At 33.7% G+C, this 27,880-nt stretch overlaps 2 protein-coding genes across 4 annotated transcripts; both read left to right on the plus strand.

Annotated features, from left to right (window-relative positions):
• The first annotated feature begins 1,423 nt into the window (after positions 1-1,423).
• Positions 1,424-24,529, plus strand: LOC123553826 (alpha-(1,3)-fucosyltransferase fut-6-like). 3 transcript variants are annotated; one of them, XM_045343491.2, is made up of 4 exons: positions 1,424-1,584; positions 11,603-12,765; positions 17,452-17,547; positions 21,065-24,529. In XM_045343491.2, the coding sequence occupies exons 2-3, from the start codon at positions 11,644-11,646 to the stop codon at positions 17,509-17,511; spliced, it is 1,182 nt and encodes a 393-aa protein (XP_045199426.2). In that variant the 5' UTR covers positions 1,424-1,584; positions 11,603-11,643; the 3' UTR covers positions 17,512-17,547; positions 21,065-24,529. The 3 variants fall into 3 exon arrangements, with proteins under 3 accessions (XP_045199426.2, XP_045199428.2, XP_045199427.2); XM_045343493.2 differs by lacking the exon at positions 1,424-1,584 and adding an exon at positions 4,499-4,867; XM_045343492.2 differs by lacking the exon at positions 1,424-1,584 and adding an exon at positions 4,945-5,059.
• Positions 2,555-3,637, plus strand: LOC128558357 (myosin-13-like). Its single transcript, XM_053547297.1, has one exon. The coding sequence runs from the start codon at positions 2,573-2,575 to the stop codon at positions 3,635-3,637; it is 1,065 nt and encodes a 354-aa protein (XP_053403272.1). The 5' UTR covers positions 2,555-2,572.
• Positions 24,530-27,880: the final 3,351 nt, after the last annotated feature.

Below are 27,880 nucleotides of genomic sequence, written 5' to 3' on the forward strand. Positions count from 1 at the left end.
GACTATACGATGTGTTTACACAGAGCTGATGGCTGGTCACCTTTGAACAGAAATTAATTTAATAATATTTTTTTCTAAATACATTAATATATTTCAGGAAAAATGAAAAAAAAAAAAAAAAAAAAAAAAAGACCTATCTTGATTCGATTCGAACCTACGACCCGCATAATTCGACATTTCAAGCATCAATGCTTAACCACTGAGCTACCGGAACTGACAGACGTGTTGTAATAAAATATATCTAATATTTTTGTTTATGTAAGCTGCTTTACCTATTTTGTTAGTTTTATAAGTCCAGAAAACATAAACAAACGTGACGTCACTCCGAAGTTATCAGACACGGACTGTATTCGTTTGAATATTGTGTTAGAGATACACAAAGGTTTAGTAAGGGTGACATTAGAGTGTAATCAATGTTAATGTGAACCAGGCACTCACGATCTTTAAAGAACATTATGTACTCAGGTGAACTTACTAACCATTCTTATTGTGAGCCTACTTAGCTCACTTTACCTCTTGCTACCTTTTTGGTTTAACAGGCCTTTAAAAAATATTTCAGGTAAGTGTTTTTCTAACAGGTATAATAGACACCTTTTACGAAGTCCGAGATAAAATTTACAACAAACCCCTATTAAACTGTAAAAATGTAATATATATAAACAGATAAACTATATCGTACCCCCATAACAAAACGACACACCCAGCAACAGAGCCCCAATGCCTCAATGTTAACAGTAAGGAGTGATACTAACAGGTCTAGGATTTCGTCTTGTTCGTTCGTTTCCATGTCAAAAAAAGCGTCTGCCATTTTTTTTTACAGCTTGTATATCACGCATGTACAAACACGTGTACAGCCACCCGTTTGAAATCTGAATGCACGAACAAGCTGATTATTTAGAAAGGCACACGATAAAAATTTAATGTTTATCTTTCGAAAAAAAAAATCTATTTATTCATTAATGTATTCAGTTACTTATCGTCGTAGAAGTCAGATACAGTTAACTCGTTTTTCTTCGAAAAGTGTCCCCTTACAGACGTAAGAAGCCGTTTCGCTAGGACTAACACCAATTTTATCCTCAGCTTCGCCTCGGACAATACTGATTTTCGTCCTAGCGAAACGGCTTCTTACGTCTGTAAGAGGACACTTTCGAAGAAAAACTCGTACTGTATCTATTACATAAAGTGCATTTCCTTTTTGTGATTGTAACAGTTCTATAAATACCACACTAGGTCTAACGAAATAATATTGTTTGACAAATCCTCTTCCTAAATCAAACAATTTCCTATGATTGATTTATAAATATTGTATTGACATCGCCTATGAAAAAATCAATAACCGCCAAGTGAACAGGTCTTACTTTTTATGACAAATTCATGTGGTCTGATAAACTTAATCTCAGTCGAGCTATATGGGTGTATATCATTCAGGCATAGCATATATGACGTTGTCTATATTTACAACATGGCGGTGATTAATTTTGATACAACTTAGCGGAAGTTTAATTATACTTTTTGGACAGAAATATCACATATACTTATAGGAATATTTCCACGACTATTTAACAAAATTAGATATACTTGCAGGTAAGTGTGATTTGTTTAAAATAATATATAACAGAATCGAAACAATACGAGTTGCGATATAATTTCACGAGATTCGTATTGTTGAAATATGTTAAAACATGGTATAGCTACATATTACTTCATTTCCTATATGTCTCTTATGTAAACAAGTAGATAAAACAAATAGATAAAACAAAAATGCTATATATTATTTCGATGCCAGTATGTCTTTATGTAAAAATGTAACTTAAAATTGCTGTTCTTATCAGTTTGGGTAGTTGTTTTAACAGGAGAGTAAACGTGTTCGCGCTCATCGTACCTGTATCAATATCGGTCGTAACGTTTATGACCTAGACGTTTTCGGAAACTGCATTGAAACCATAAAATCATATAGATACTTTTTTTATAACAACTTTTATTAGCAATATCGACAATTACATGTCTTTGGCTAACGAACATTAAAAATATGATAGATATGGTTTGTAAAACATGCGTAAACATAAACAAATTACTATCTCAATAAATATACTTCCTTAAGAAATTTACAAATAATATTTCTGAGTTCTTTCTGTCAGAAGAAATCAGATTAAATTTTTTTCTTAGATTTGGCCATGTTATTTTGGCAAGTGATTTGAGGGAATATTCACATATCTCGGACAAGTCAGAAGTATATGGTGTTCTGATTCCACTGCATTTAAGTGACAGTATGTACATAATCTTTGATTTCTTACTATACCACTATACCTACCAGTTTCAATAGCTTATCAATGGGAATACATTCTAAAACAACTAAACACCGTTCTCAAGTTATCGTTATCAATATTATTCAAATATGATTCAAAACTAAACGAAGTTTTAAATCTGGCGTAGTATTCTAGTTTAGGCAAACTATAGTTACCTTGTTATGCCATTCTTATAGAAATTGGTCTCGGGGTTTTTAACATAAAGAAATAATTAACTAACTAGTGATAGTAGTTGGACATATTTGAGTTTCTTTAGCTGTGTAACTATGCATTCAAGACGTGGAAACAGAAGTGAATCTTTAGGTGGATATTCTGTTAATACGGAATTAAGTAAAAAAGAAAATAAAAGTGACAGATTACGGAAGGAGAGTGAGAAAACTGACAAGCAAGCTAAAATTGATGAATTGATGTCTCTACGGACAAAAGGAGATATGAAAGCGTGTAATTCAGATGTTCAGGACAATCATGATGAAGATTCAGGGTTAAACTTTAAGGTTCTGATGAAAATAGTGACAAGATTAGAAGAGAAAGTTAATGAGCTTGCCTCAAAGGAATACATAAATACAGCTCTTGATAAACGGCTAGAAGGTCTGGGGAGTGAAAAACTCTTTAATGATAAGCTTGATGTATTAAAATCTGACATTGGCAATGACATTAAATTAGAGATCGATAAAGTATACGAACATGTCAGATCTGTCAAGTCAAGGTTGAAATCATCAGAGTCTGAAATAGAACAATTAAAAAACTCTAAAAGTGATCTGAGAGAAGAAGTAGAGAGAGTTAAAGGAGAAAATGATAAGCTTAAGGAACGGAACAAGGAATTAAATAGTAAGATAAACTATGATCACGACAGAATAAAATACAGTGAGTTCCAGTTGAACGAGTTAGAGAAGTATACCAGAAGAAATAGTGTTCGTATTTATGGTTTGGACGATGCAGACAAGAACGAAAGTCCAATTCAAACTGAGGAAAAGGTCGTGAAACTGTTAAAGAACAAACTAGACATGTCAATAGAGGTCACAGACATTGACATAGCACACAGACAAGGGAAGTTTAGTGTCGGTGGGAACCGACCAGTGCTTTGTAAATTTGTACATAGAACACACAAACTAAACGCGATAAGTGCTAGGAAAAAACTAAAAGGCTCCAGATGCGTAATCAGAGAAGATTTTACTTTGAAAAACGCTAAAATGCTAGAAAAACTGACGTCAAAAGAAGAAGTTGCCAACTGCTGGTCTGACGAGGGGAAGATAATTGCCCTGTTAACAAATGGGAAGAAAATGAAAATAGACATGTACGTTAACCTTGATAGATCATTGTTAGCATCATGATTTTGATAGTACATCTTGATTTAAAAATCAAAAGTATGACATATCTATAGAAAGTGCTAAAATGGTATGAAATGTTATTGTTTTTGACTGTCAACTAACTGTAATGTAATATATATAGGTGGTTTTTTGTTAATAGACATGTACGTTAACCTGGATAGATCATTGTTAGCATCATGATTTTGATAGTACATCTTGATTTAAAAATCAGAAGTATGACATATCTATAGAAAGTGTTAAAATGGTATGGAATGTTATTGTTTTTGACTGTCAACTAACTGTAATGTAATATATACAGGTGTTTTTTTTCTGTTTTTTTTTGTTTTTGTTTTTTTACAGCAAAGTTTTGTTTCCGACACTGAATTCGGCACATTCGGAACATGCAAAAGTTCATTGAATAAAAAATGTTATATTTAGAGTACAAATATAAAAAAAAACAGTATAAAAAGTCACTCTCTTTGCTGTTAACTGTCAAATACCGACGCCGTGTATAACACGTGCTTCTATTTATTTATTTATGCAAATTAGCTGTCTCGGTTATTGAAGTACGCACTATCGAGATAAGCGGAAGCTGATTGGTTAGTTTTTGTTTTTCGCCTTGGTTTGGTCAATGATTCTATTAATAGAGAAAAATGTTATTTTGATTTTGTATATATATTATAATATGAACTAAGGCAAAGCCTCAAAGCGAGCTCAAAGAAATCGAATTTATCTAAAAAAAATATTATGCATCATTTATTTGTCACATAGAAACTATTCACTAGTCACAAGAATTCAGGAGAACCTATTCGCTTGAGCAAAAAGTATACATTTAGTGTCACCATGCCTATAACAGTGAATATCATACGTTGCAAAATTTATGGGAGCCGGTCTCACGGTGACGTCATTACCGCGTTCCCGTTTCTTTCTGCTTATTAATGACATTTTTTCCATTTTCTGGCCGATGCTTGATCTTTTAAATGCAAATAATATTTTTTTCAAACAACTGGAAATCATTCTTTCATTCTTGTTGAGTGATGAATAATTTTTAGCAATTGAATGAAGTTCTGTATTCACTCCGGAAAGAAGTACTTCCTGTGAGCACCAATCCGCTAGGGTGCGCTTTTTTAAAACTTCCGACGAAACTTTTCAAATCCATCACTAAGTGTGAAAGTATACTTGCGTTACCGTAAAGCTCGATTCTCGAGCAGGCCCTTCGGGCCTGCTCTTCGAGCTCGCTATAAAATAAACGACGTAAGTTAGATTAATTGAAAGGTCAATTAAATCAATGTAGCCGTGATAGTAAAGAATAAAGGACATTACATCATAACTTTGTTTTAATATATCATAAAAATGTGTTTTTGGTTTAAGCGGCGTACATGTACACAACAAGTAAATTATCCAAGTCATAAGCGGCCAAACCAGGAAATAAAACGAAAGTTACATGTAAAAACACTACTACATGTTATTTGCACAATGTTTGTTTGATGTATTAACTGTATTTAAATAGTTCAATGTGCGAGATGTAATAACAATTTATTTCTTATAGTACAGTTAGCACATGCGATGAATTGAAAATGGGGTTTAATACTCATTATCTTTTTCTCTCTTACACGTTTAGATCTACATGTATTACTTTTTATAAGTGCTACTATCTTGGTAAATGTCTTTTTGTTATGTTAGAGTCTTTTTTCCTCGACTCAATACTTATGTAATTAACACAGCCTTCAACAGCTAAAGCAAACACAAATGGAAACTTTGCTTAATTGGTCATTTTTTTTTTGTTTTGTTTTTTCTTTGTAATTTTTTTTTCTCAAGTGCAGCACTGGAAAACTCAGGTTCAGATTCAAAAGAAAATGATATTATACTTTTTAATACATTTTCCATGTATATTATACTTTTTAATACATTTTCCATGTATATTATACTTTTTAATACATTTTCCATGTAAAATACATGCTTAAAACATGACTGAATCTATAACATTTGTTTCGATGAATGTACAAGGGTTAGGGGATAGTAGGAAAAGACGGGATGTTTTTAATTACTTAAAAAGGAAAAAACATAATATATATTTTATACAAGATACACATTTTACAGATAAAGAAGTGATATATATTCGTGCACAGTGGGGTTACAAATGTTATTTCAGTAACTTTAGCAGTCAGTCTAGAGGAGTTGCGATACTTATAAATAATAATTTTGAGTTTAAATTTAAGAGTATAGAAGAAGATCAAAATGATAACTTGATCATTTTACATGCATTTTTAGCAAATAGTAACTTTACCATGATTTGCCTTTATGGCCCGAATACAGATGACCCAGGTTTTTATTTTTATATAAAAGACAAAATTGCACAACTGGACAACCCATTTATAATTGTTGGTGACTGGAATTTGGTTTTAGACCCAAATATAGATTGCTTTAATTACTTGAATATTAATAACCCTAAAGCCCGTAAAGTTGTTCTCCAAATGATAGAAGAGTAAAATTTAATTGACTGTTGGAGAGAACAAAATATTGAAGAAAAACAATATACATGGTTTAAGAGGAATCCTATAAAAAAGGCTAGACTAGATGTTTTCCTTGTTTTTGGGAATTTGTTTACTGATATGAATCATGTAGAAATTACACCTGGTTATAGAACTGATCACTCAATGATTTTATTAAGTATTGAGTTTGGAAAATTTATAAATGGTAAGTCATATTGGAAATTGAATAAATCTTTACTCCGAGATGCTGAATATGTAACACAAATTAAAAACTTGATACAAGAAATTAAAGTAAGGCAGGAAAAAGAAACACAGGATTCTAATGAACCATTAGAAGAAATAAGCAATGAAATCATAAGATTGAATATTGATGATAAATTATTTTTTGAGACATTATTAATGGAGATAAGAGGCAAAACTATTTCTTATTCTGCATATAAAAAGAAACAGGACAGTAAAAGACAAGACATTTTAATAAGTGAAATAAGCCAAATAGAGAAGCAAAATAACATTGATTATAATTTACTGGAGACAAAAAAAGCTGAATTGACTGAATTAAGATCAAAAATAATGCAAGGAGTCTTTATAAGGTCAAGAGCAAAATGGGTTTCAGATGGAGAAAAGCCTACTAAATATTTCAGTAATCTAGAGAATAGGAATTATATTTCAAAAATAATGAACTGTCTGTTTTCATCATCTGGTACTTTACTATCTAGTCAAAATGAAATTATGAATGAAGCAGTTAAACACTATATAAAAATTTGTATTCATATAGACACACTGAAAACATTGATTTAAACAACATTTTGTTAAATGATAATATACCTAAGTTAAGCGAACATGAGAAAGAAAGCTTAGAAGGATATTTAAGTTACACTGAAATGTTGGTCAGTCTAAAGAAAATGTCTAATGATTTCTCACCAGAAACCAGGGGTTTTACTGCAGCTTTTTTAAATTTCTTCTGGAAAGATATAGGTCATTTTCTGGTACGGTCTATTAATCAGTCTCTGGAAACGGGAGAATTATCTGTTTCTCTTAAACAAGGGGTCATAACTTGCATACCAAAAGGTGATAAAGATAAACGATATATAAAGAATTGGCGGCCCATTTCCTTGCTAAATGTATCTTATAAAATTGCTTCAGGCAGCATTGCCCAACATTTGAAAACAGTATTAGGTAAACTCATAAGCGAAGATCAAACTGGCTTTTTATCAGGAAGGTATATGGGTGATAATATAAGGTTAGTGTATGATGTTATGCAATATACAGAAGAACACCAGTTACCAGGAATGCTCTTGCTAATTGACTTCTCAACGGCTTTTGACTCTATTTCTTGGACATTTGTACACGGTCCTAAGATTTTTCAATTTTGGAGAAAATATTATAAAATGGATTAAATTATTTATACTGATATTGTATCAAGTGTAACCATTAATGGGCATTTATCAGATTGGTTCAGGGTCCAACGTGGCTGCCGTCAGGGAGATCCCCTTTCCCCTTATATTTTTATACTTTGTGCTGAGATATTAGCAATTTTAATTAAACAAAATGAAAACATTAAAGGAATCAGATTAAACAACTTCGAATTTCTACTCTCTCAATATGCTGATGACACTACTATAATGTTAGGTGGAACTGAAAAGTCTTTGAAAAATACCATGCAAACTTTAAATGTGTATGCTAAACTTTCAGGTCTTAAAAACAATGTAGAAAAAACTAAAGCTATATGGATTGGTTCAATGAAAAAAAGCAACTTAAGCATTTGCCCTGAACTCAATTTACAGTGGGAATCAGAATCTTTTAAGTTACTTGGAGTTATTTTCACTGTTGACCTGAATAACATTATTGAAACTAATTATTTGTTGAAAATTGAAGAAATTAAGAGATTATTTATTCAGTGGTCAAAAAGAAAAATCACTCCAATTGGCAAAAATGTGGTGATTAAGACTTTAGCATTACCAAAAATAAACCACCTCATTTTGAGTCTACCAAACCCTAGTGATGAAATTGTCAAGACAATTCAAAATATGTTTTTCAAATATTTGTGGTCTGGGGGCCCAGACAAAATAAAACGTAATATCATAACTCAGTCATATGAATATGGAGGACTCCGAATGGTAAATCTGGATGTTTTCATGTCAGCTTTGAAGATAACATGGCTTAGAAGATACCTTAATTACAATACTAAATATTTTAATCTAGTGAAAGATATATACCCTTTCCTGGAAGATTTGACAAAATATGGAATGATTTTTTGAAAAATAAAATAACTACTGTCAAAAACATGTTCTGGAAAGATGTGTTCATAGGTTTCACACAATTGAGCTTACAATGCCCAAACTCATGGAGTGAATTATGCTCCTTACCTGTCTGGTATAACAGTATGTTTAAAGTTGGAAGAACAAGTATTTGTTTTCCAAGATTTGTAAGAAATGGCATTATTTTAGTTAATGATTTCTTAGATGGAAATGGAAATTTTTTGTCCTTTAATGACTTTATTAATAAGCATAATATAAACACAAATTTCCTACAATATCAAAATATTGTAGAATCTATTAGAAGTTTTCTTAACAGTCTGAGAATTCCTCATCATGCAAAAAAAGAAGACAGTCCTGTACAACCTTTGTCAGAAAGAAAGGTTGTAGATTTATTTATGACTCACTGCTAAAATCTAGTAAGTTTCCATGTTCTAATAGAAAATGGTGTGAAGAGTTAAACCTGAATGTTAACTTTAATTGGTCATCTATATATAGACTCCCATTTATTGTCACTAAGAATTCAAAGTTGCAGTGGTTCCAGTACAGAATAAACCATAGAAGACTAGGAACAAACTCTTTGTTAGAAAAAATGGGCATTAAAAACAATAATTTGTGCAGTTTTTGTAACAGACAAAGTGAAACTATAAAACATCTGCTATGGGACTGTGAATTTACTACTGCTTTTTGGAATGATGTAAAAAGATGTACCAATTTAAATACAAACTGGTCTATTGTGGATGTGATTTTGGGAAATGAAAAATTTAGTCAAGCTACAACAAATCTAATTTTATTGGCTAAATATACAATATTTAAATGTAGAATGAATAATATATTTCCAAATATAGTGATGTTCAGAGCCGAAGTGGAATTTCTATTGAAGACAGAGATGTTTAATGCCAAAAAAGATAATAAATTAAATAAATTCAGAGAAGTATGGAGTGAATATGCTTCTTTGCTTTTGAATAGAGATTAATTACATATTTAGAGTCTATTATCTTTTTCCAGCGCTGCACTGAACTTTTTCTGTTCATTTATTTTTTTCTCCCTTTTTTCACCGCCAGTACTTATAGTTTGCTTTTTGTTTTCCACCTTGTTCAAGGCTCCATTTTACTTTGTAAATGAGTCTTGCAACAGACTCTCACTGATCTTGTCTCCTTTATAACATGTTTTTTATGTGTTTTTTTTTCGCCCTTATATGTTTTTCTATATCATAAATTGACAGAAGTAGTGGTATCCTTTTACTGTTGTAGATTACTGTCTTGTTTATGTGTGTACGTATGTTGTCCGTTCTTTTTTGTGTAAAAATTGGGTAGACATTTATTCATAAAAAATTAACATTAAGATCTGTCAAAAGTAACATGGAAATTGCCTAGTTTGAAATGCTTTACTATTATCTCTTAGATAAAAGCAACTTTAATGTTTATCATTCTCCTTTCACCATTTATAACAAATTAATGTCTAATAGTAAGGAACTTATTTTATAATTTAGTATCTCCCTTACTGGTTGTTTGAAAATACATATTCTTGGTTTACATCTTAACCATTGCCTAGCTTGGCGCGGTTGGTTTTACCTTTGCTGGCTGTGTAGAGCATTGTCGGACTGCATGGATGTGCAGGCTGATTGTGATCTACACTGGTTGCGGGAGTGGAGCCAACAGCGTCCAGCATGGTGCAATCTGATGGGCGTTTGCATTGATCTCTATTCAGCCAGTACCTTTTTTTTTTGGTAAATACCCCTTAGAATATGGTGCAGTCTGATGGTTATTTGCATTGATGTCTATTCAGCCAGTACCTTTTTTGATAAATACTCCTTAGAATATGGTGCAGTCTGATGGTTATTTGCATTGATCTCTATTCAGCCAGTACCTTTTTTGGTAAATACCCCTTAGAAGATGGTGCAGTCTGATGGTTATTTGCATTCATCTCTATTCAGCTAGTACTTTTTTGGTAAATACCACTTAGAATTTGGTGCAGTCTGATGGTTATTTGCGTTGATCTCTATTCAGCTAGTACCTTTTTAGGTAAATGCCCCTTAGAATATGGTGCAGTCAGATAGTTATTTGCATTGATCTCTATTCAGCCAGTACCTTTTTTGGTAAATACCCCTTAGAATATGGTGCAGTCTGATGGGTGTTTGCATTGATCTCTATTCAGCCAGTACCTTTTTTGGTTAATTACCCATTAGAATAATTATTAATATGGTACTCCGCCCAAGATTGGAGAATTACGTCCATATAGAAATTTAGCTGTCTTTATATAAAAAATTTAATAAGAGGTAGTATGTAAGGTTATGATATTTTAAGTAGTTCCATAACAAACATTGTTAATGTAGTCTTTTCAAAACCCATAGAGCTTGTATGTTATTATATGTGTGTGATTTGTGGAATAAAATATATGCCCATAAAAAAAAGAAAAAAAAAAGAAATAATTAACAGTCAATTCAGTATTGTCCCATAGATATCCATTTCTAACTGCTCTAACAGTATTTTAACATGTTTAGCCCCAAATTTACACCCTGGCGAGTTTATATGGTTGTAGTGTTGAAAATATCTGCCATAACAGAACCCAGATTATTTATAAGTTTTAACCAATATTTCAAAACTCTCTCCTTGCATAAAATCGAAATAGGATATCTTCTTAACTCTCCAAGGACTGCCATTTAAAAAAAGTGCTTATATCATCAAACGAAGTTCATACTGCTGTATATAAAGTCGTTATTAGATTATATAAAGAGGTTACTTAATTATATATAAAGAGATTACTTAATTATATATAAAGAGGTTACTTAATTATATAATGTGATTATATCATTATGTGTAGTCGATTGTTCATTATATAGAGTCGTTATTTCTTTATATAATAGGTCCATTTATGCGGGTGTCCATCCAAGTTTTTCTTCTGTAACGTTTATGAAATTGTGTCTCTGAGATAAGTAATATTGAAGGAATGTGACCGGTACACACAATCGAAGATAAATTACCACCTTTTTAATATTTAGGTGAGAAATGCGCGATTGAAATTGGTTAGTATATTTTCCCCTTCATGACCATGGTTCTTATAGTATACCTAGGGGTAGGGTACAATGCATGTGCCCTGGCATATTCTTTCTGGTCTGGTGCCAGTGATCCATTCTCAATTTTTCAATTTTTGACCAAGCCTTACAGCTAAGGTAAGCTAAGGTACTATCAAATAGCCTTTTATTCAACGGTATTAAATAATGTTATATATTCTTTTTTCAGGGCCTAAAGGAATTGTGGACAATCTTGCTAAGGAAAACAACATGCCAACAAGGAAGAGTGCTTTTGCTTTAATATGCTGTGTAACTTCCGTTTTGATGATCATGATTAATGTGGTTATCGTGAATATAGAACCGTCAGTAAATATGCATGTCACATATGATAAAAGAAATTTTTCACAGCATATTGTTAAGCATAACACAAACTTCTGGAGAAAAAAAGACCTAAGGAAGATTGTTGTCTGGACAACGTTCTTTGATTCTTGGGACTGGGTAAAAGGTATACAGATTGAAACAGAAAATTGTCCGATGCAATGCGAAGTCACAAAAGAGAAATCTGAAGTGGATTCTGCTGATGCAGTGCTGTTTCATGTAAGTGACATGTGGAAGTATCGCGGCTTCGCTGGAACAATTTATAATCGCGTTAAACCAATGCCACACACCCGAACACACGAACAGGTTTGGGTTCTGCTAAGCTGGGAACCAATTACTAAATTCTATGGCAAAATGGAGCATACTTTTAATTGGACGATAACATATAGGAGAGATTCTACCATAAGAAGCGTATATACAGCATGGGTAAGAAACAAAACTTCCGATTTAAAAAGCAGTTCAACTAGTGATATGACAGAGAATATTTTTCAAACCAAAACAAAGTTTATAGCAACTGCAATAAGCAACTGCTTTGATAGAGCAAAGAGGTATGAAATAATACGAGAACTGGAAAAATATGTAAAAATAGATAAATTTGGGCGGTGTTATGGTGAGCGCTTTCCAAATTTGGATTTTCTGGGAGATTACAAGTTCTATATAGCAATAGAAAATACTTTATGTCGTGACTACATAACGGAAAAATATTGGAATACATTAAACCGGAAACAGATTCCAGTAATAGCGACAACGAAATACAATACTGAACTTCTCCCACCCGGCTCATTCATAAATGTCTTTGATTTTGACAGCATAGAATCGCTTGCAGACGAACTGATAAAAATTGAAAATAATGAAACACTTTATAATAGTTTTTTTGAGTGGAGAAAGGAATATACACGAAACAGCGAGGGGATAATGTGCAAGTTATGCAAAGAGCTACACGCAAATAAGTCTGCACAAAGTTACGTTGATATGGAAGAATGGGTTCGTGATGATATATGTTCCAAAAGCACGGTAAGGTTTCAAATTCGCTAGATGAAACTTTTAATCAGAAATCATCAATTTACTTTCGTATTTTAAACGCCATGGGCATCACAAATGTTCGTTAATACTGTCACAACTTTAAGCATTGTATACATTTTTATCATGAATACAGGTAAATTGTGCTTTTGTGTCGGTCGTTATGCAAACATTTATACACAACAGTCACGGGGAGTATATATAGGGTTTAGGAAAATTTTATAATACGCTTCGGTTACAGTACATGGTCTAATAATTGTTGAAACCTTTAAAACATAGTTTAGTTTGCTTATTACTTACATTCATGATATCGCATAACAACAGCTGTCCATGTACTCACATATATAAAAACAATTTCGTCGTGCAAAGAGCTGTTGCAACATCAGTAAACGTCCCATCCCAAAATATATAACACATAATACTTAGGCTGCAAGAAAACAAACAATTAATAAATAAATATAATAAGTTGTGTTATTAATAGCAGAGCTACCGAACAAGAAAACGAATAGAGAGATCTAACTGTGTATACTATCGAGATGAAAATTCGTGGTACTTTTTGGAATCGGTGTTGTTCGGATTTTTTCATGTGCTCTATGCACATAGTAATTAATCAGTAAAGACGTCAGTAGACGCTTACTGTTTACGGTTGACGAAAAGCGTCTCGCTTACTGCTTTGAATATTGTATAAAAATGTAAATGCGTGCTTGATAATAAAAAATTAGAGCTAAATACATTTTCGACGAAGAAAAAAGAAATAAAATACAATATTTTCATCTTGAAACGACTTTCGTCACGCTGCCATTACCGAACTTTATTATATGTACTTATGTTTGAAATGATGACGTCATATCTCCACAGTGATGTAGTGGTTAGTGAGTTCGCGTTGAAAACCAGAGGTCATGAGTTCGAACCTCACCTAGACCAGATTTTTTTTTCAGTTCCTTTTTTTATTCAGTTTTTCTTCTATTACTATGAGTTTCGAAAATATTGTATAACTAAAGTCATTCATGTGAAAATTAACAAGTGTTTATTTTTAATGTCTGGTTCCAATGTAGTGCCTGTGCAGTAGTCAGTAGACATAACTTTAAAAACAAAAAAACAGCTTTAGGATCAATTAGAAGTTCAGTAAATAAACAGGGTTCTTCGAGAATTTCGGCAAATACTGTTTTTCTCAGGTAAAATTCTGATCATTAACTTTTAAAAATTGTTAGTCTTTTGGGTTTAAAACAAGCTTTGTACAGTCATGTAAATGATTGTAATTTTCCCATACCAGGCTCTATTATAGCAGTATTTTTGACTGAAAGTTGGACACAATCATTCTTCCTTACAGAAAGAACCAAAATTTGACAATAATGACATTTAAAAGAATTACAGTAGTCATTTCCAGGATTACGTAAATTCTAATTTCTATTAACTTTGGAATTGAAACATTAACATTTTACATTTAGTCCTTATTGCCAAACATTCACATGCAAAGAGACAGAATTCCTTCGGCTACTGGCCTAATGAGATTCTGTTAGGTTTGAAGCTTTTCAATTTGAAGGAGTTATCATTTGTGACTGGTTTCCAGTATAATAATAATTTATGTAAAATTGTTGATGCAGTACGTTTTAATAAGAATGACAGAACTTATTCAAATACGTTTTCTTCATTATCATTCAAATACGTTTTCTTCATTATCTTGGTGCAGATTTTAATTTATATCGAACTTTCTTTTAATTATATACAGAATATCTTTCGAGTATTTCACATGTCAAGAATTAAATTTGATGCAGTCTAAAACATACATTCAGAAATCATGAATTATCATTAATACTTAATATTCTAATAGATCTAATAGAACATAAACTTCCTAAACAAATCCATAATTCCAGACAATTCCAACACCACTCCTTTAATTTTAAAGGGGCACTGTGATTTTTCAAGGGAGCTCTGCCTTTTAGGTTGCACTTAATTTCATATTATTTACAATAAAAGAAAATGTTTTGCTACGTCATTTTTGTACGGTGTTCCGTTCGGGCCAGCGCCTGCACCCTATGGACGCGAAGGGCGAAGGTACGACGGTACGATGGCGATAACACGACAGTACGATGGCGATAACACGACAGTACGATCGCGAAGCGCGACAGTACGATGGCAGAGCACGACAGTACGATGGCGGTAACATGACAGTACGATGGCAAAGCGCGACAGTGCGATGGTGACAGCCCGTCGTACTGTCACGTTTCGCAATCGTACTGTCGCGCTTTACCATCGTAATGTCGCGCTTTGCCATCGGACTTTCGTGTTATCGCCTTCGTACTGTCGTGCTTCGCCATCGTACCGTCATATCTTCGCGCTTCGAGTTCAAAGGGAGCAGGCGCTGGCCTTAATGAAACGCCGTAGTACGGTACACCGTATTTTCGTGGCCACATTCGCACAAAGAATTGTTGGAAAAGGATGGCACATTTGTGTATGCGTTATCTTATTTTTCTCTTTATATATCATTAAAGGTGGTAAATCAGATTTTGATCAAGTATTAGATTTGTTCGAAAGTATAATAAATGACAATTAACCCCTGTTCGTGTTCATCGAGTGATATATAATGTTATATTTTCACTGGATGTGTTTTCAAAATTTGATTTCCCCATCCCAACATAGGATTAATCTAGTGTAAATTTGATAAAGCAAAATTTGTCTAATGAATGATATGAATATAAGAACTGTTACAGTGACAGAAATATGGGAAAACCTGTGTTAGAGACATGATATAATAATTGCATAATAAATTGTTTAAATACTAGAAAATCATTGTTTTTCTCATATTTATACAGAAACAAATAACGATAATAATAATAATAATAATAATAATAATAATGTATCTAGTGCAAATCAAATTCTGTCATATTTTGCAAATAAATGTTATTCATGTTTAATGGCAACAGAAATTCCAAAGCACACATGCACCATGAAAATATAGAGGTGTCGTGATGAACCAAAAAGTACACGGTTACGTTATTTTTCAGTATGTTTCGAAATATTAAAAAAAGGATTATGTTTAGCTAGTGATACGCTTGATTTGTCGCAAAAATGACATTAAAAAATACACGCCATGCACGGCGACGCCATACTGCTTTTAGGACGTTCTTAGCTCTCCTGAAAAGCATTGTAAGTCTTGTAATAATAGAGGTTAAAAGTAAAAGGATATTCTTCATGCATATTTTGTTGTCTCAGTTTTGATAGTTTTGTCACTAATACAGGTTTCATCATGAAATGGCACATATAACCGAAATGCATTAGAAAAGCAAGTTTGTAAGATTATTCTTACCTTTCTTTACCTATCTAGGTTGTGCAAGATAGACTTTTAATAAATGAATTCGAAAGCTATGCCCTGTTTAAAAACTTGTCTTTTGGCTTATATTGTGTATCAAATATCAATGTTAAAGTAGAAATTACATTGACATCAAAAGGAATAGTTGACTTTCTGAAGATTTTAACAACAAAAGCAGTAATTACAAAATAAAATGAAAAACAAATAATGATAAAAAAATCATTTCTAACAGGAATCTAAGATTTATTGTTATTTCTGTTCATTGAATAAACCTGTAACAGAACATGCTAAAAATGCAAAAATGTCATAAAATGTTGCTTAAATGTACTTGAACACCTTTAAAGCTGCAACTATAAGGTGCCTATTGTGCGCGCGGACAAGAGCAAATATGCGCCATTTTTAGGGTAGCAGACCACAACTGACTGGCATTTCACTAGGAACTATTCAACCACCTATTTTCTTTTCATTTTTTCGTTGATTTATGATAGAAATTTCATGAAAAATAGGTGTAGGAAAAAGTGATGTTCTATAAAGATACGTAAAGACGACCCGAAGTTTTCGGGTTTTTTTTATATGAAACAAAGTATTTGAATTACTGAGAACCTATTCACCTGAAATAATAAGTTTACATTTAATGTCATCATACCCATTACAGCGAATATCATACTTTGCAAAATGTACGGGAAGCCGGTGTTACGGTGACGTCATTTACCGCGTTCTCGTACTGGCCAAGGATTTTCTGGGTTTGTTTTTTTGTGTTTGCACTCCGCGTAGAACTCCTTGCTGTTTAAAAGATATTTTTCAGTTGCATATACATTTTCAAATCGAAAAAGAAATAAAAGAACGTGTTGACACGGTTTACGAATTTCTGTGACTGATTTGTGGTGCTCTGTTACTCATGCAGACAACCTCTGCGACTGTACATAAAACGGAACCGGAAGACATCGAAAAAAAATGCCTCGGTATATGCAGACGAATAACTATATACGGACGTTACCGTCTCGGGGATTTTCATCCCCTGTAAAAAGTGCGTGAGCTATTAAAACAACCCAAGACATAACAAAACAATATGATGCTACAATGGATATAAAAAGGGTAATACCACAATACCCATAACGTGGAAATTATCAGATTAGTGTTTGCGTTGCTCTAGTTAATATCTTCGATTTGTTTTACGAAATCTTAATATTGTTAATAAAGGCTTACAGAAGAGGAGGTATTAAACAACATACTGAACTAAGATAAATCTAACCTCGTTATTACTGATTAAAAGAAAAGTTTAAAATTGGCTTTAAAAGATAATATTAGATAATGAGATTAAATACAACCGCTAATTCGTTAAATTATATGCTTCCTTACATGTTTTTCAGACATGGTCTTTGATAAATGAGGCCTTTCAACGTCTACTATTCAACTTGGGAATGACCTAGTGCGGTATTGACGTGATAAACTATTGTATCATTCAGGTATGTTTTATTTTGATTGAGTCGTGGAGTTAAAAGATAAAAGTTCTTTGACAGATTGTCAGGGTTCGTCACAACTGAGATCAGTAAAATGTCTTCTCATCAATGCCTTTTTCTCCAGAAAGCAAATTCGTGAGTCGTTCAAACATTATATTATTTAGATGAAAGCTTACAATTGGGATGGAATAAATTAGTATGAAAACTAATTATCATGCTGTAATGTTGGAATGTCTGATTATTTCATTACGTTAATGTAACATTTTAGCTCGAATATACGAGGTATATGGACGGCGTCCGCATCGGCGTCCATTCCACGTCCACAGCTCGGTTAAAGTTTTGGTGCACTTTCTCTTTATCTCTGTAATTACCCTATGGATTTGCTTCAAATTCAAATTTGTCGAATCTCCTAGTTGCCGCTATATTATGGATGGGAATCTCCGCCAGGACATGCATGCTGCTAAATGACATTGCTATGTTATTTACTTACATATGCGTTCTGCAACATTGAAACTGCATTTTAGTTTCTTACATTGGCCTTACAAAAAATTCATCTTTAATGCTTCTTAATGCTAAGAAAACAGTCCTTTCATGAATATCGGTTATTCTTGCATGTAATTGACAAGTGCGTTCAACCTTTCAGTTGTTTGCTTACTGCAATATTGAATTGTATACTCATGCTATTACTAACTGTATTCTATGTTTTCTTACGCGTATTTGACGTTGTTGCTACTGAATGTAACGAGCTATTAACAACGTTGTGACTTGTGAATATTCCGAAATTTTCATAACTTGATTGTTACTGCTTTTTGGATTTAACATTAGTGATGCTTGCAACCACTTGGTTCTTGTTTTTATTACAGTTTCCCGGCAAAAATAATATACTAAAACACATGGCTTTAATAGATATTTAAACTTGCAGTAAAACAAAAATTTAGGCACCGTAGTGCATTACAGCATTACAGGGAACCAACAAAAAGCAAAATTTTTAGCGCAAATTAGTATACACTGGAGACCACTCTCAACAGCAAATTTACGTGTTCGGTAGTTTCCGTAGGTTAAACGGTGAGAGAGTCTAAACTTACCCGTGTATACTTGTGTTGTTTTCGGTGGAAATTACATCGCTGGACAGCTGGAAATTATGAGTACTTTTTTACTAAAACACCATTCATGGTTCACTGATTTTACGGAAACTGCCGGAAATTCTGGTTCCCAGCTTTCTACGAATTTCATATTACAAATGTTAAAGTCGCATTTGATTAACTTCGTGCTGCTTAGTGCTTACTTAGCACTGTTTTCGCCTTGCATAAATTTCAATCATTGCAATACCAAGAATCCATGAATTTAAAGTAGGGGCCTACACAGAAAAGGTCTACAGCAGGGACCTATATATCAAAAACAAAAAACAACGGACAACAACTAAATGTTAACATGCATGTGTTAGTTTTAAATAATTGGGGAACGATTAAATCAATTTCAGAAAGTAAAACGTACAAAACACTTAGACCTTGTTCACATAAACATTTTAATATGCCACATAATGGATGCATTTGCCATTTACACACAAGAATATGCGTTTTACATACATGCAGTGACGAAAGATGCAAGGTATGTGCCACTAACGGATGGAAGGTAACACAAAGACGCATGGATGTTGCATTTAGTTTAAAACGAATAACACAAGGCAACATGCATTTGTCATTTAGCAGCATGCATGTCCTGGCGGAAATTCCCTAAAATGCAGTTGCAGTGCTGCAGAACGCATATGTAAGTAAATAACATTGCAATGTCATTTAGCAGCATGCATGTCCTGGCGGAGATTCCCTTCCATACTATTTAGCTATGAATTATGTTCCTTTTATACTTAGGAATTATCGTTTATTTTTATACAGTTTCAATCTATCCCTGTTATTATTAAGATTACTGAGATTTGAATCAATCTTAACTGATATTAATTACTCCAATGAGAGGTCTAGTGTCTTCAAGTATGCCCTTTTAACTATCAAGCACCGAAATAGTAGAGCGCGCTGTTTCCTTTTATAGCTCTTTAACTATCGGGATGCACTATTTTTGTTGATATATGTAAAGACCCACAACAACCTAGTAACCTGCCACAAGAGTAGGAGGTGTGTGTGTAGTGGTAGTGGGTGATGACAGGATATTAAAGGCCATGCAAGAAACTAAATAAAAATAGGTGTGGTGGTGGTGGTGGTGGGGGGGGATGGGTTGTGGGGAAGGATGAAGCAGGGTGGGTGACTTTGGAGGTGGTGGGGTGGGGTGGGTGGTCGGGGATATGAGAGGGAAGCAGGGTATGTGTGCGTGCGTGTGTGTGTGTGTATGTGTGTGTGTGCAATCGTGATGATGATAGCATACTAAAGGTTAAAAAACTAAATGAATCCTGTTTTTTTTTTGTGTGTGGGGAGGTGGGGAGGGGGAGTGCGGTAATGGCTGGGGTGTGTAATGTAGATTGTTGCACTGACAGGATACAAAAGGGTAATAAACAAAATGAAAACATTTTTGTGCCGGTTAATGGGTGGGAGGAGGGTGTTATGCAGATTGTTACAGTCTGCACATCGTCTCCTCATCGCTTGCCTTTAAAGTTTCAAGTCAATACCTCCAATAGTTTTTATGTTATGCCCTGGACACAAAAATATGATCGGCAGATTTGACCTTGACCTTTGACCTACCACCCTGGTTTATGCACTCTGTATATCCACTCGTCAACACCTACCTACATTCCAAGCTTAAATTGTTATCAAGTTATGCTCCGGACACTAAATATGACGGAAAAATTTATCTTTGAGCTTAGTTTGTGATCTTGACCTTAAACCTACAGACCCCGTTCATATGTTCTGCACATTGTCTTATCGCAACCTGCCTACAGACCAAGTTTGATGTCAATAACTTGCATGGTTATATAGTTATGCTCCGGACACGAACTATGGTAGCCAATATTGACCTTTTAGCTCAATTTGTGACATTGAGCTTTGACCTACAGAACCAGTTCAAGCACTCTGCACATCGTCTCATCACCACCTACTTATATCACTGGTCAGTACCTTAAATAGTTACAAAGTTATTCTCCGTACACGAATTATGCCGGCTGGACAGACGGACAGACAGACGCACGCGCTATCACATTTTACGTTTATATATTTTAAATAAAACGTAGCTTAGTAATTATTTTACCTTGTAGAAACAAAGTGTGATTTATGCTGAAATTAATACATGAAATGCCTGTACATACTGCTATATTCATTCAATAAAATCTTTAAACATTAAACGCATTGTCTTAGCCTAATATATGTCACTGTCAATTTGTGACGAGATACATATACTTGTATTTCTCTGTTTTTTTCGTGCAAATCCTGTATTATTAACATCATGGAAATACAAAAGAATATGTTAATCTGTGGCATGTCTCCTTATCATCAATAATCTATATAGATAGGCGGCCTTTATATGAAATATTGTTTTATCATCATTGATTTTAAATCTGAAATTGTGTTATTATTTTCCCCAGTGACACGATTCATACAATCTGTATACAAAAGATAGAGAAGACAGTTACACGGCGAAGTGAGGTACAAGAACGAAATATGGAAGACATGATAGATGGGTATTGGAATAGGCTTTACTTGTAACGATGTGGAAAGATACCATTGGCGTGAAGCAGATAGGAAGAAATTGTTGGGAAGTTATTAGTTTTGGCACATAACATTGTATCATTTAAAGCCAAGATATTGTTTTACAGCAAGCACAAACATACAGTGAATCTGTTAAAGACGACATGAAAGACTTAAGAGAACTTCAGAGGAAGTTAAGAGTTATAAATTAAGGAAGAGAACATTTCATATCCCATACAGCTTGGCAATAATATTTACAATAAACACGGCAAAAAAAGCGAGTACTGATTAGAAGTTTTCAATTTCAAGAAAGTAAAGAGGACAAGGAAATACTTATGATGAAACTGTCTTACAAAGTTTAGAAACAGTACATTGTTTAACAACTTGGCAATTAGTGTACCATCAAACATAGAAATAAGTATGGATATTGACAAAAACTATAATAGCAAGAATTTCAAGTAGACAAGTTAGAAATCTGGGCTGGTATTCATAAAGCTCCTAAGGGATAATTTTCCTTAAGGGACTAACTAAGAGAAAAGTTCCAAAGCATTTTATGGACAATTGTCGAGATAGTTGTAATGTCTAACAATATTGTCACATACAGTGTGGCATAGTAATGAAGATTATCAATAAATTTTATAAAGTCTACACTTTTCTTTTGTGCTATGTTGTTCATGAAATTTTAAAAGTTAAGGATTTTCTCCTTAAGGAATAAAGGAATAGTACAGCATTAGATTAGAAATAAAACAGGGACATGGGACATGAACATTTGCTTTCTACAAAAATGATTTAATGATATCGAATGTGAAACAAGAAATCGTTTTAAAATTGTTTTTCGTTCAGGTGAAACCAGTTTTAAGGGACATTAATTCGAATTTATAAATTAACATGTTTTAATTTAATACTCTCTGTTAAATTCTGTTTTATTTTACCAAAGAAGATAATGTAGCAAAATTACTCCCTTTCTGTATTTATACACATATAGTGTGTTGAATAATGATGAATGACCTTCTACTACCTTTGTAAGATACGTTTTCAATTTTCATTTACTTGGAAATTAACCGAAGACGTCAAAATACAAAGTCAGTGTAAGACACACAGTTATTTTAATATTTAATGTTAAAATGTGTGTTTTAACTTTTGAGAGCTAGATTCATTTTTATTTTCATAATATTTTGACAACAAGTATTTAACACTCAACATGACAAAAGGGGAAAGTGTTATAATGCGTAAATCTAACAGTAAGACAGAAATAAACAAGGAACATAAAAGGCACCACCTATGCATTACTGGTTCCAAAAAGTAGTAGATACTTTTAAGTATCAGTTTAAAGCATACAATAGTTATATGCTTGAAATCTTTCTTAGAGTTATTCAAAATGCGTGTTCGTCACATCGATGTTCAAGTCAACATTCTCGAAAGTAAAAATAAAAAACGCTTGGGATTGTAAAAGGGGACTTCAAAAGCTATTTGTATCAGTTTTCAGAGGGATTTTATGTGTGTAACTTAAAATATTTATTATTAGAAAGATTAAGACGTATGTATATTTTGAAGTTTTATATACATCGACAACCTCGATACAGTGATCAGTTTTCTATAGTGGTCACTTTGATAGTCGCTATAAACACGTAAAGACTGTTAGATTATTGTTTGCGAACTTCAAACAGGTACTATGTATTATAGATACGTATTTAGTTAACTGTATCAAAATTCACAATCTGAAAGATATCATTAAAGAAAGTCATTTTGGCCAAAAGCAGTGATCTTGGGGAAAATGGAAACAACCTCGTTTAAACATTATTGAAGGCTTAGGTTACCACGTGCTATCCATATCATGCAAACTATGTACGTTTTACCTTTAGACATGGAAACAGCATACATCATTCCTGCATATGTGTTTGAGTCAGATTCATAATTGGTCCATGATCAGAAATTTGAAAAAGGGAATATGTAAAGATAAGATTAAGAAATATATTGGGAAAAGTGTTACATTTTGGTAATGAAATTTATAAACAAACAGACGAGTTTGTTTTTAAAAGTTAAACCTACATAAGTTTACAAGGTAAACTATTTTGATAATGCTACTGATGTTTTGATGAAACTACTGATTGGAAAAAAAAGTCTCTGCTGTCTACATAAATGCGTCAAGAAATGCAAGAAAGGTCAAGAAATATGATAATATCAAAGAAAACAGTTTGAGAACTGCCAGATACATGACTGTGTTAACCTGCATTGTAGGTAACTTAGATAGAAACTCTTCCATTGCACTGATATAACATAAGGTAGCAGGGTACACTTAGATTCGAAAATTTTGGGCACGGACAGTCTTACATGTAGCGAGTCGCAATATTGTACTTCTCTTATGAGCAGAATCAGGATGGCCATTTTATAAATTGCGTGCACATTTTGTGCTTTCAATTAATGGCAAGATCAGGATTCTCATACAAAAATTAAGAAAGTTGTCGAAACGAAAGTTTTACACCATCCATGAAAAATAGCATGCCAAAATCATCAGTTTTGCACTTTTTGAACAGCCTGCAATGATCCCGCTGCAAGAACAATGCCCAATTTTATTGCATTTCTCAATTTAATAGTCCTTATGAACTTCAGGATATAAACGGAATGGGGTCCCATCCAGCTCGTTTTTTCACAAAATAGCGAAAATATTCCTGAGTATCAATCAACAAGCACAAAACCCTTCCGTGATTTGAATTTTTCCGCGAAAAGGTGTCTCATTGATTCATACAAAGCTACCAGCAGTTAGTTTTACAACTGACATCAGAATGAATTTTACATGTGCTTTTCTAAAGAATTAACAATCATTATCTCTCACCTTAATTTACAGACATACAAAATCACGAAGTTCTAATTATAATAAATATTGACGGGGGCCAAAATTCGAAGTGTACCCTGCTACCTAAACACAATTAAGATTGATAAGCGATGTTCACTTAACAATTTACATTCTGTGAACTTGTTTTTTCCTTGAGTAAAGATGGTTCAGGGTAAGTCTCTATACATGTTATTTAAGGCTTTATATATTTAATAAATGTATACTATTACCCACACAATACAATTATCCATTATGATTTTAAGAATCTAGCTTAGGAACTTTACTTTACAGTTTATTCTAACACGATCCGCAGCAGCTGCTATATAAACATATAGCGAATTCGCCTATACATGAATCTACGATAAAATATAGCTCTTCCATTCCGCCCTACGATTGTAACATGACTGTGAGATTCTACTCTGCTTCCATTATATACAGTATAATACCGACTAAATATTCGATTTTTCAGTGCTAGTAGTAATAAAAAGTACATCAAATTTTCTGAAACAAACAATTTCTAACTGATGAATTTATTTGTTGATATTTTTACCGTAAGAAAATGTTTCAGCCCGGTAAGTTCCAACTTCAACACCAGTGCATCTATGTCTGGTCGTGTGTGTAGTGTACAATTCCTGCGTTGTAGCTAGGCACCACAAATGTCAACTAGATTCTACTTTGACAGTAAATAAATCATAATTCATGTTCCAATCTTCCAGACTCAAGTGTTTACGTGTTTATATGCCGCCGCAATGTCCTAGCGTGTATGTTTCAGTGCCATCATGTAGGTGACGTGTACTATTTTTAGAAACTGCATATATAAACACTGCATTAAGTATTTATCTCTGATTTCTATATCCGACCTTTGATGTTATTAAAAATAACATTTTCACGGCAATAACTACTTAATAATTTAATTAAAATTTATTGAATATCGGAAAATTCCGTTTGATGTAACGCTTTCCATTCGTGGGGAGGTTTTTATAATAGCATATGGCCAACCGAATGACATATCGCGCTAAAATGTAGTGCTGTAAAATGCGAAGAATTTGCGTGGTTAGAATCGAAATAATAAATATGTTCCAATAACTTTATCAGTTGATAAAATATGGGCAGTCGTTCGGACGCGAATATTAAATCACTCGTGCTACGCACTCGTGATTTAATTATTACGCATCCGAACTCCTGCCCATATTTTATTAACTGATAAAATATAGGCACATATTTATTATTTCTTAACTAAAATGTATTTATTTAGATGACTGTAACGTGCTCATCATTTACCACATCCATACGCACACGGCTGCGGAGTTTCGTTTTGGTGAGTCTGCGTTCTTGGAACATGGCTGTTCCTTTTGGATTTTTACGAGTTATCATTTAAAATCTTTCCCACCTGCATCTACAGTCAAACTATTCTGAAGTTTCATTTTTGTTTTAACTATCTGAAATAGAAAAAAAATTGAAAACTACAGGTCGCCTAACACGGCATAAACGAAAATGTTGCAGGCTCGGTTTGATTGAGTTCATGGAAGGTAGTGAAAATGCAAGCTTCCGTCTACGCCATCTAGCCCCGGGGTGAGGAGAGCTCAATATATACACATGTTATAAGTACCAGAATATAATTTAGAGAAATCCACAGATGTACATACGGCGATGCACACGGAACCTTCAATTATGCACAGAGTGCAATTCTATGAAAAACGTTGTGTGGTTCCCGAGTTAAAATAATGGCTCTGGCTCCGTTATGAGGCCTTCATGAAAGAGCGGGTAAGGTCGCCGACTTTGAATCACTTATTCCTCATCGATGAGAATTGGAAACCTCGCTTCTGTGTAGAATTCTTTGGTTTGAGGAAGCCATCCTGATGTCTTACGGACGGTCAGAGGGTCAGGAGGTTTTAGCCAAGTACTGAGGCTTTCCTCCAACATAAAAAGCTTGAAAATCGCCTTATGACCTATAATTGTGTCGGCGTGACGTTGAATCCAACAAAATAAATCTTTGTGTAATACATACGGCTGTCCTAATATTCCATCCTTTTGTGTTTATAAAGTCAGGTCTTTCTGAACTTAAGTTTTTTTTGTTTGTTGTTGTTTTTTCATCGTTATTATCATTGTACAACATTGAATTACAATCGTTATGTTACTAATCATGTGAAAGTTTAATCACTGACATTTGTACTTAATTTTGTTTGATTTATGTAAGCTAACTGCATATTAAAAATATCGTATTACTTATTTGAGAAATGTGAGTACATATACATGCAAGTCAATCAATATCAATGTACTGAGAATTTTGCGAAATGTGGATTGCGTAATTATTTTTTCAAAAGGTGCTTCACCTATATACCTATGTAATAAAATCTGTAAAAAGATCTTTTGGGAGCTCAGAACGCAACCAAACATCATAATAGCAGACTCGGTTTGATTGACATTCATGAAAGATAAGGAAATGTGCAACACCCCTCACGCCCCCTAGCACCTTAGAGCGGAATTGTAATATAGTAAGATGAATGTACATGTACTCCATGATCCCAAAGGACCAGAAAATATAACAACACTGAGTACAAGTATCTCATCTAAATCATATAAAATACTCGTATAAAGTATTTTGGGCAATAATTTGATTGTACATGTACATATTTATATGCGAATTACATTTTTAAGAGGATCTGCATGGTTGAACATCTCAACTAGTCTGAAGGATATGCTTTAAATAGTAAGTATAGAAAAATGTGTTTGCTTTTGCTGTTGGGTTAAGAGTAATACCGATACAATTTAGGTCATATGGGGAATTGTTCACCTTCTTCTATGGTGGAGGCAGGCCATAGGTATAGCTTCAGGCGTGGCCGGGCAACTTGGATGAACCACGGATTTTCCATAAGTCAGCTGGTTGGTTTTCTCACATATAGAATTCTACACGCCAGACAAAGTTTCTACTGGCTTTGAATTACTTGCCAATCACCGCTGTGGGTTCTACACGGGTTCTACACGCCAGACAAAGTTTCTACTGACTTTGAATTACTTGCCTGTCACCGATGTGGGTTCTACACGCCAGACAAAGTTTCTACTGACTTTGAATTACTCTCCCATCACAGATGTGGGTTCTACACGCTAGACAAAGTTTCTACTGACTTTGAATTACTTGCCTGTCACCGATGTGGGTTCTACACGCCAGACAAAGTTTCTACTGACTTTGCTTTACTTTACTTGCCTGTCACCGATGTGGGTTCTACACGCCAGACAAGGTTTCTACTGACTTTGAATTATTTGCCTGTCACCGATGTGGGTTCTACACGCCAGACAAGGTTTCTACTGACTTTGAATTACTTGCCTGTCACCGATGTGGGTTCTACACGCCAGGCAAAGTTTCTATTGATTTTGAATTACTTGCCTGTCACCGATGTGGGTTCTACACGCCAGACAAGTTTTCTACTGACTTTGAATTACTTGCCTGTCACCGATGTGGGTTCTACACGCCAGACAAAGTTTCTACTGACTTTGCTTTACCTGCCTGTCACCGATGTGGGTTCTACACGCTAGACAAAGTTTCTACTGACTTTGAATTACTTGCCTGTCACCGATGTGGGTTCTACACGCCAGAAAAAGTTTCTACTGACTTTGAATTACTTGCCTGTCACCGCTGTGGGTTCGAACCTCGCTGAGGGGGTAGAATTCTTCATGTAAAGAAACAGTTCACGGAAAATCGCTGATTAATGCTTGAAACACTTCCCGGAGGGGCACCTTGTGTCTTCCTCTACCATCAAAACCTGGAAAAGTCGCCATATGGATCGTTTCGGTGTGATTCTAAACATACACCTAACAAAAAATGAAAAAAGGAAAGAAAAACTTTGCGATGCTTCTGATTATAATAAACTTCAACATATTT

The sequence above is a fragment of the Mercenaria mercenaria genome, chromosome 7 (assembly GCF_021730395.1).
Source record: "Mercenaria mercenaria strain notata chromosome 7, MADL_Memer_1, whole genome shotgun sequence".
Taxonomy (NCBI): domain Eukaryota; kingdom Metazoa; phylum Mollusca; class Bivalvia; order Venerida; family Veneridae; genus Mercenaria; species Mercenaria mercenaria.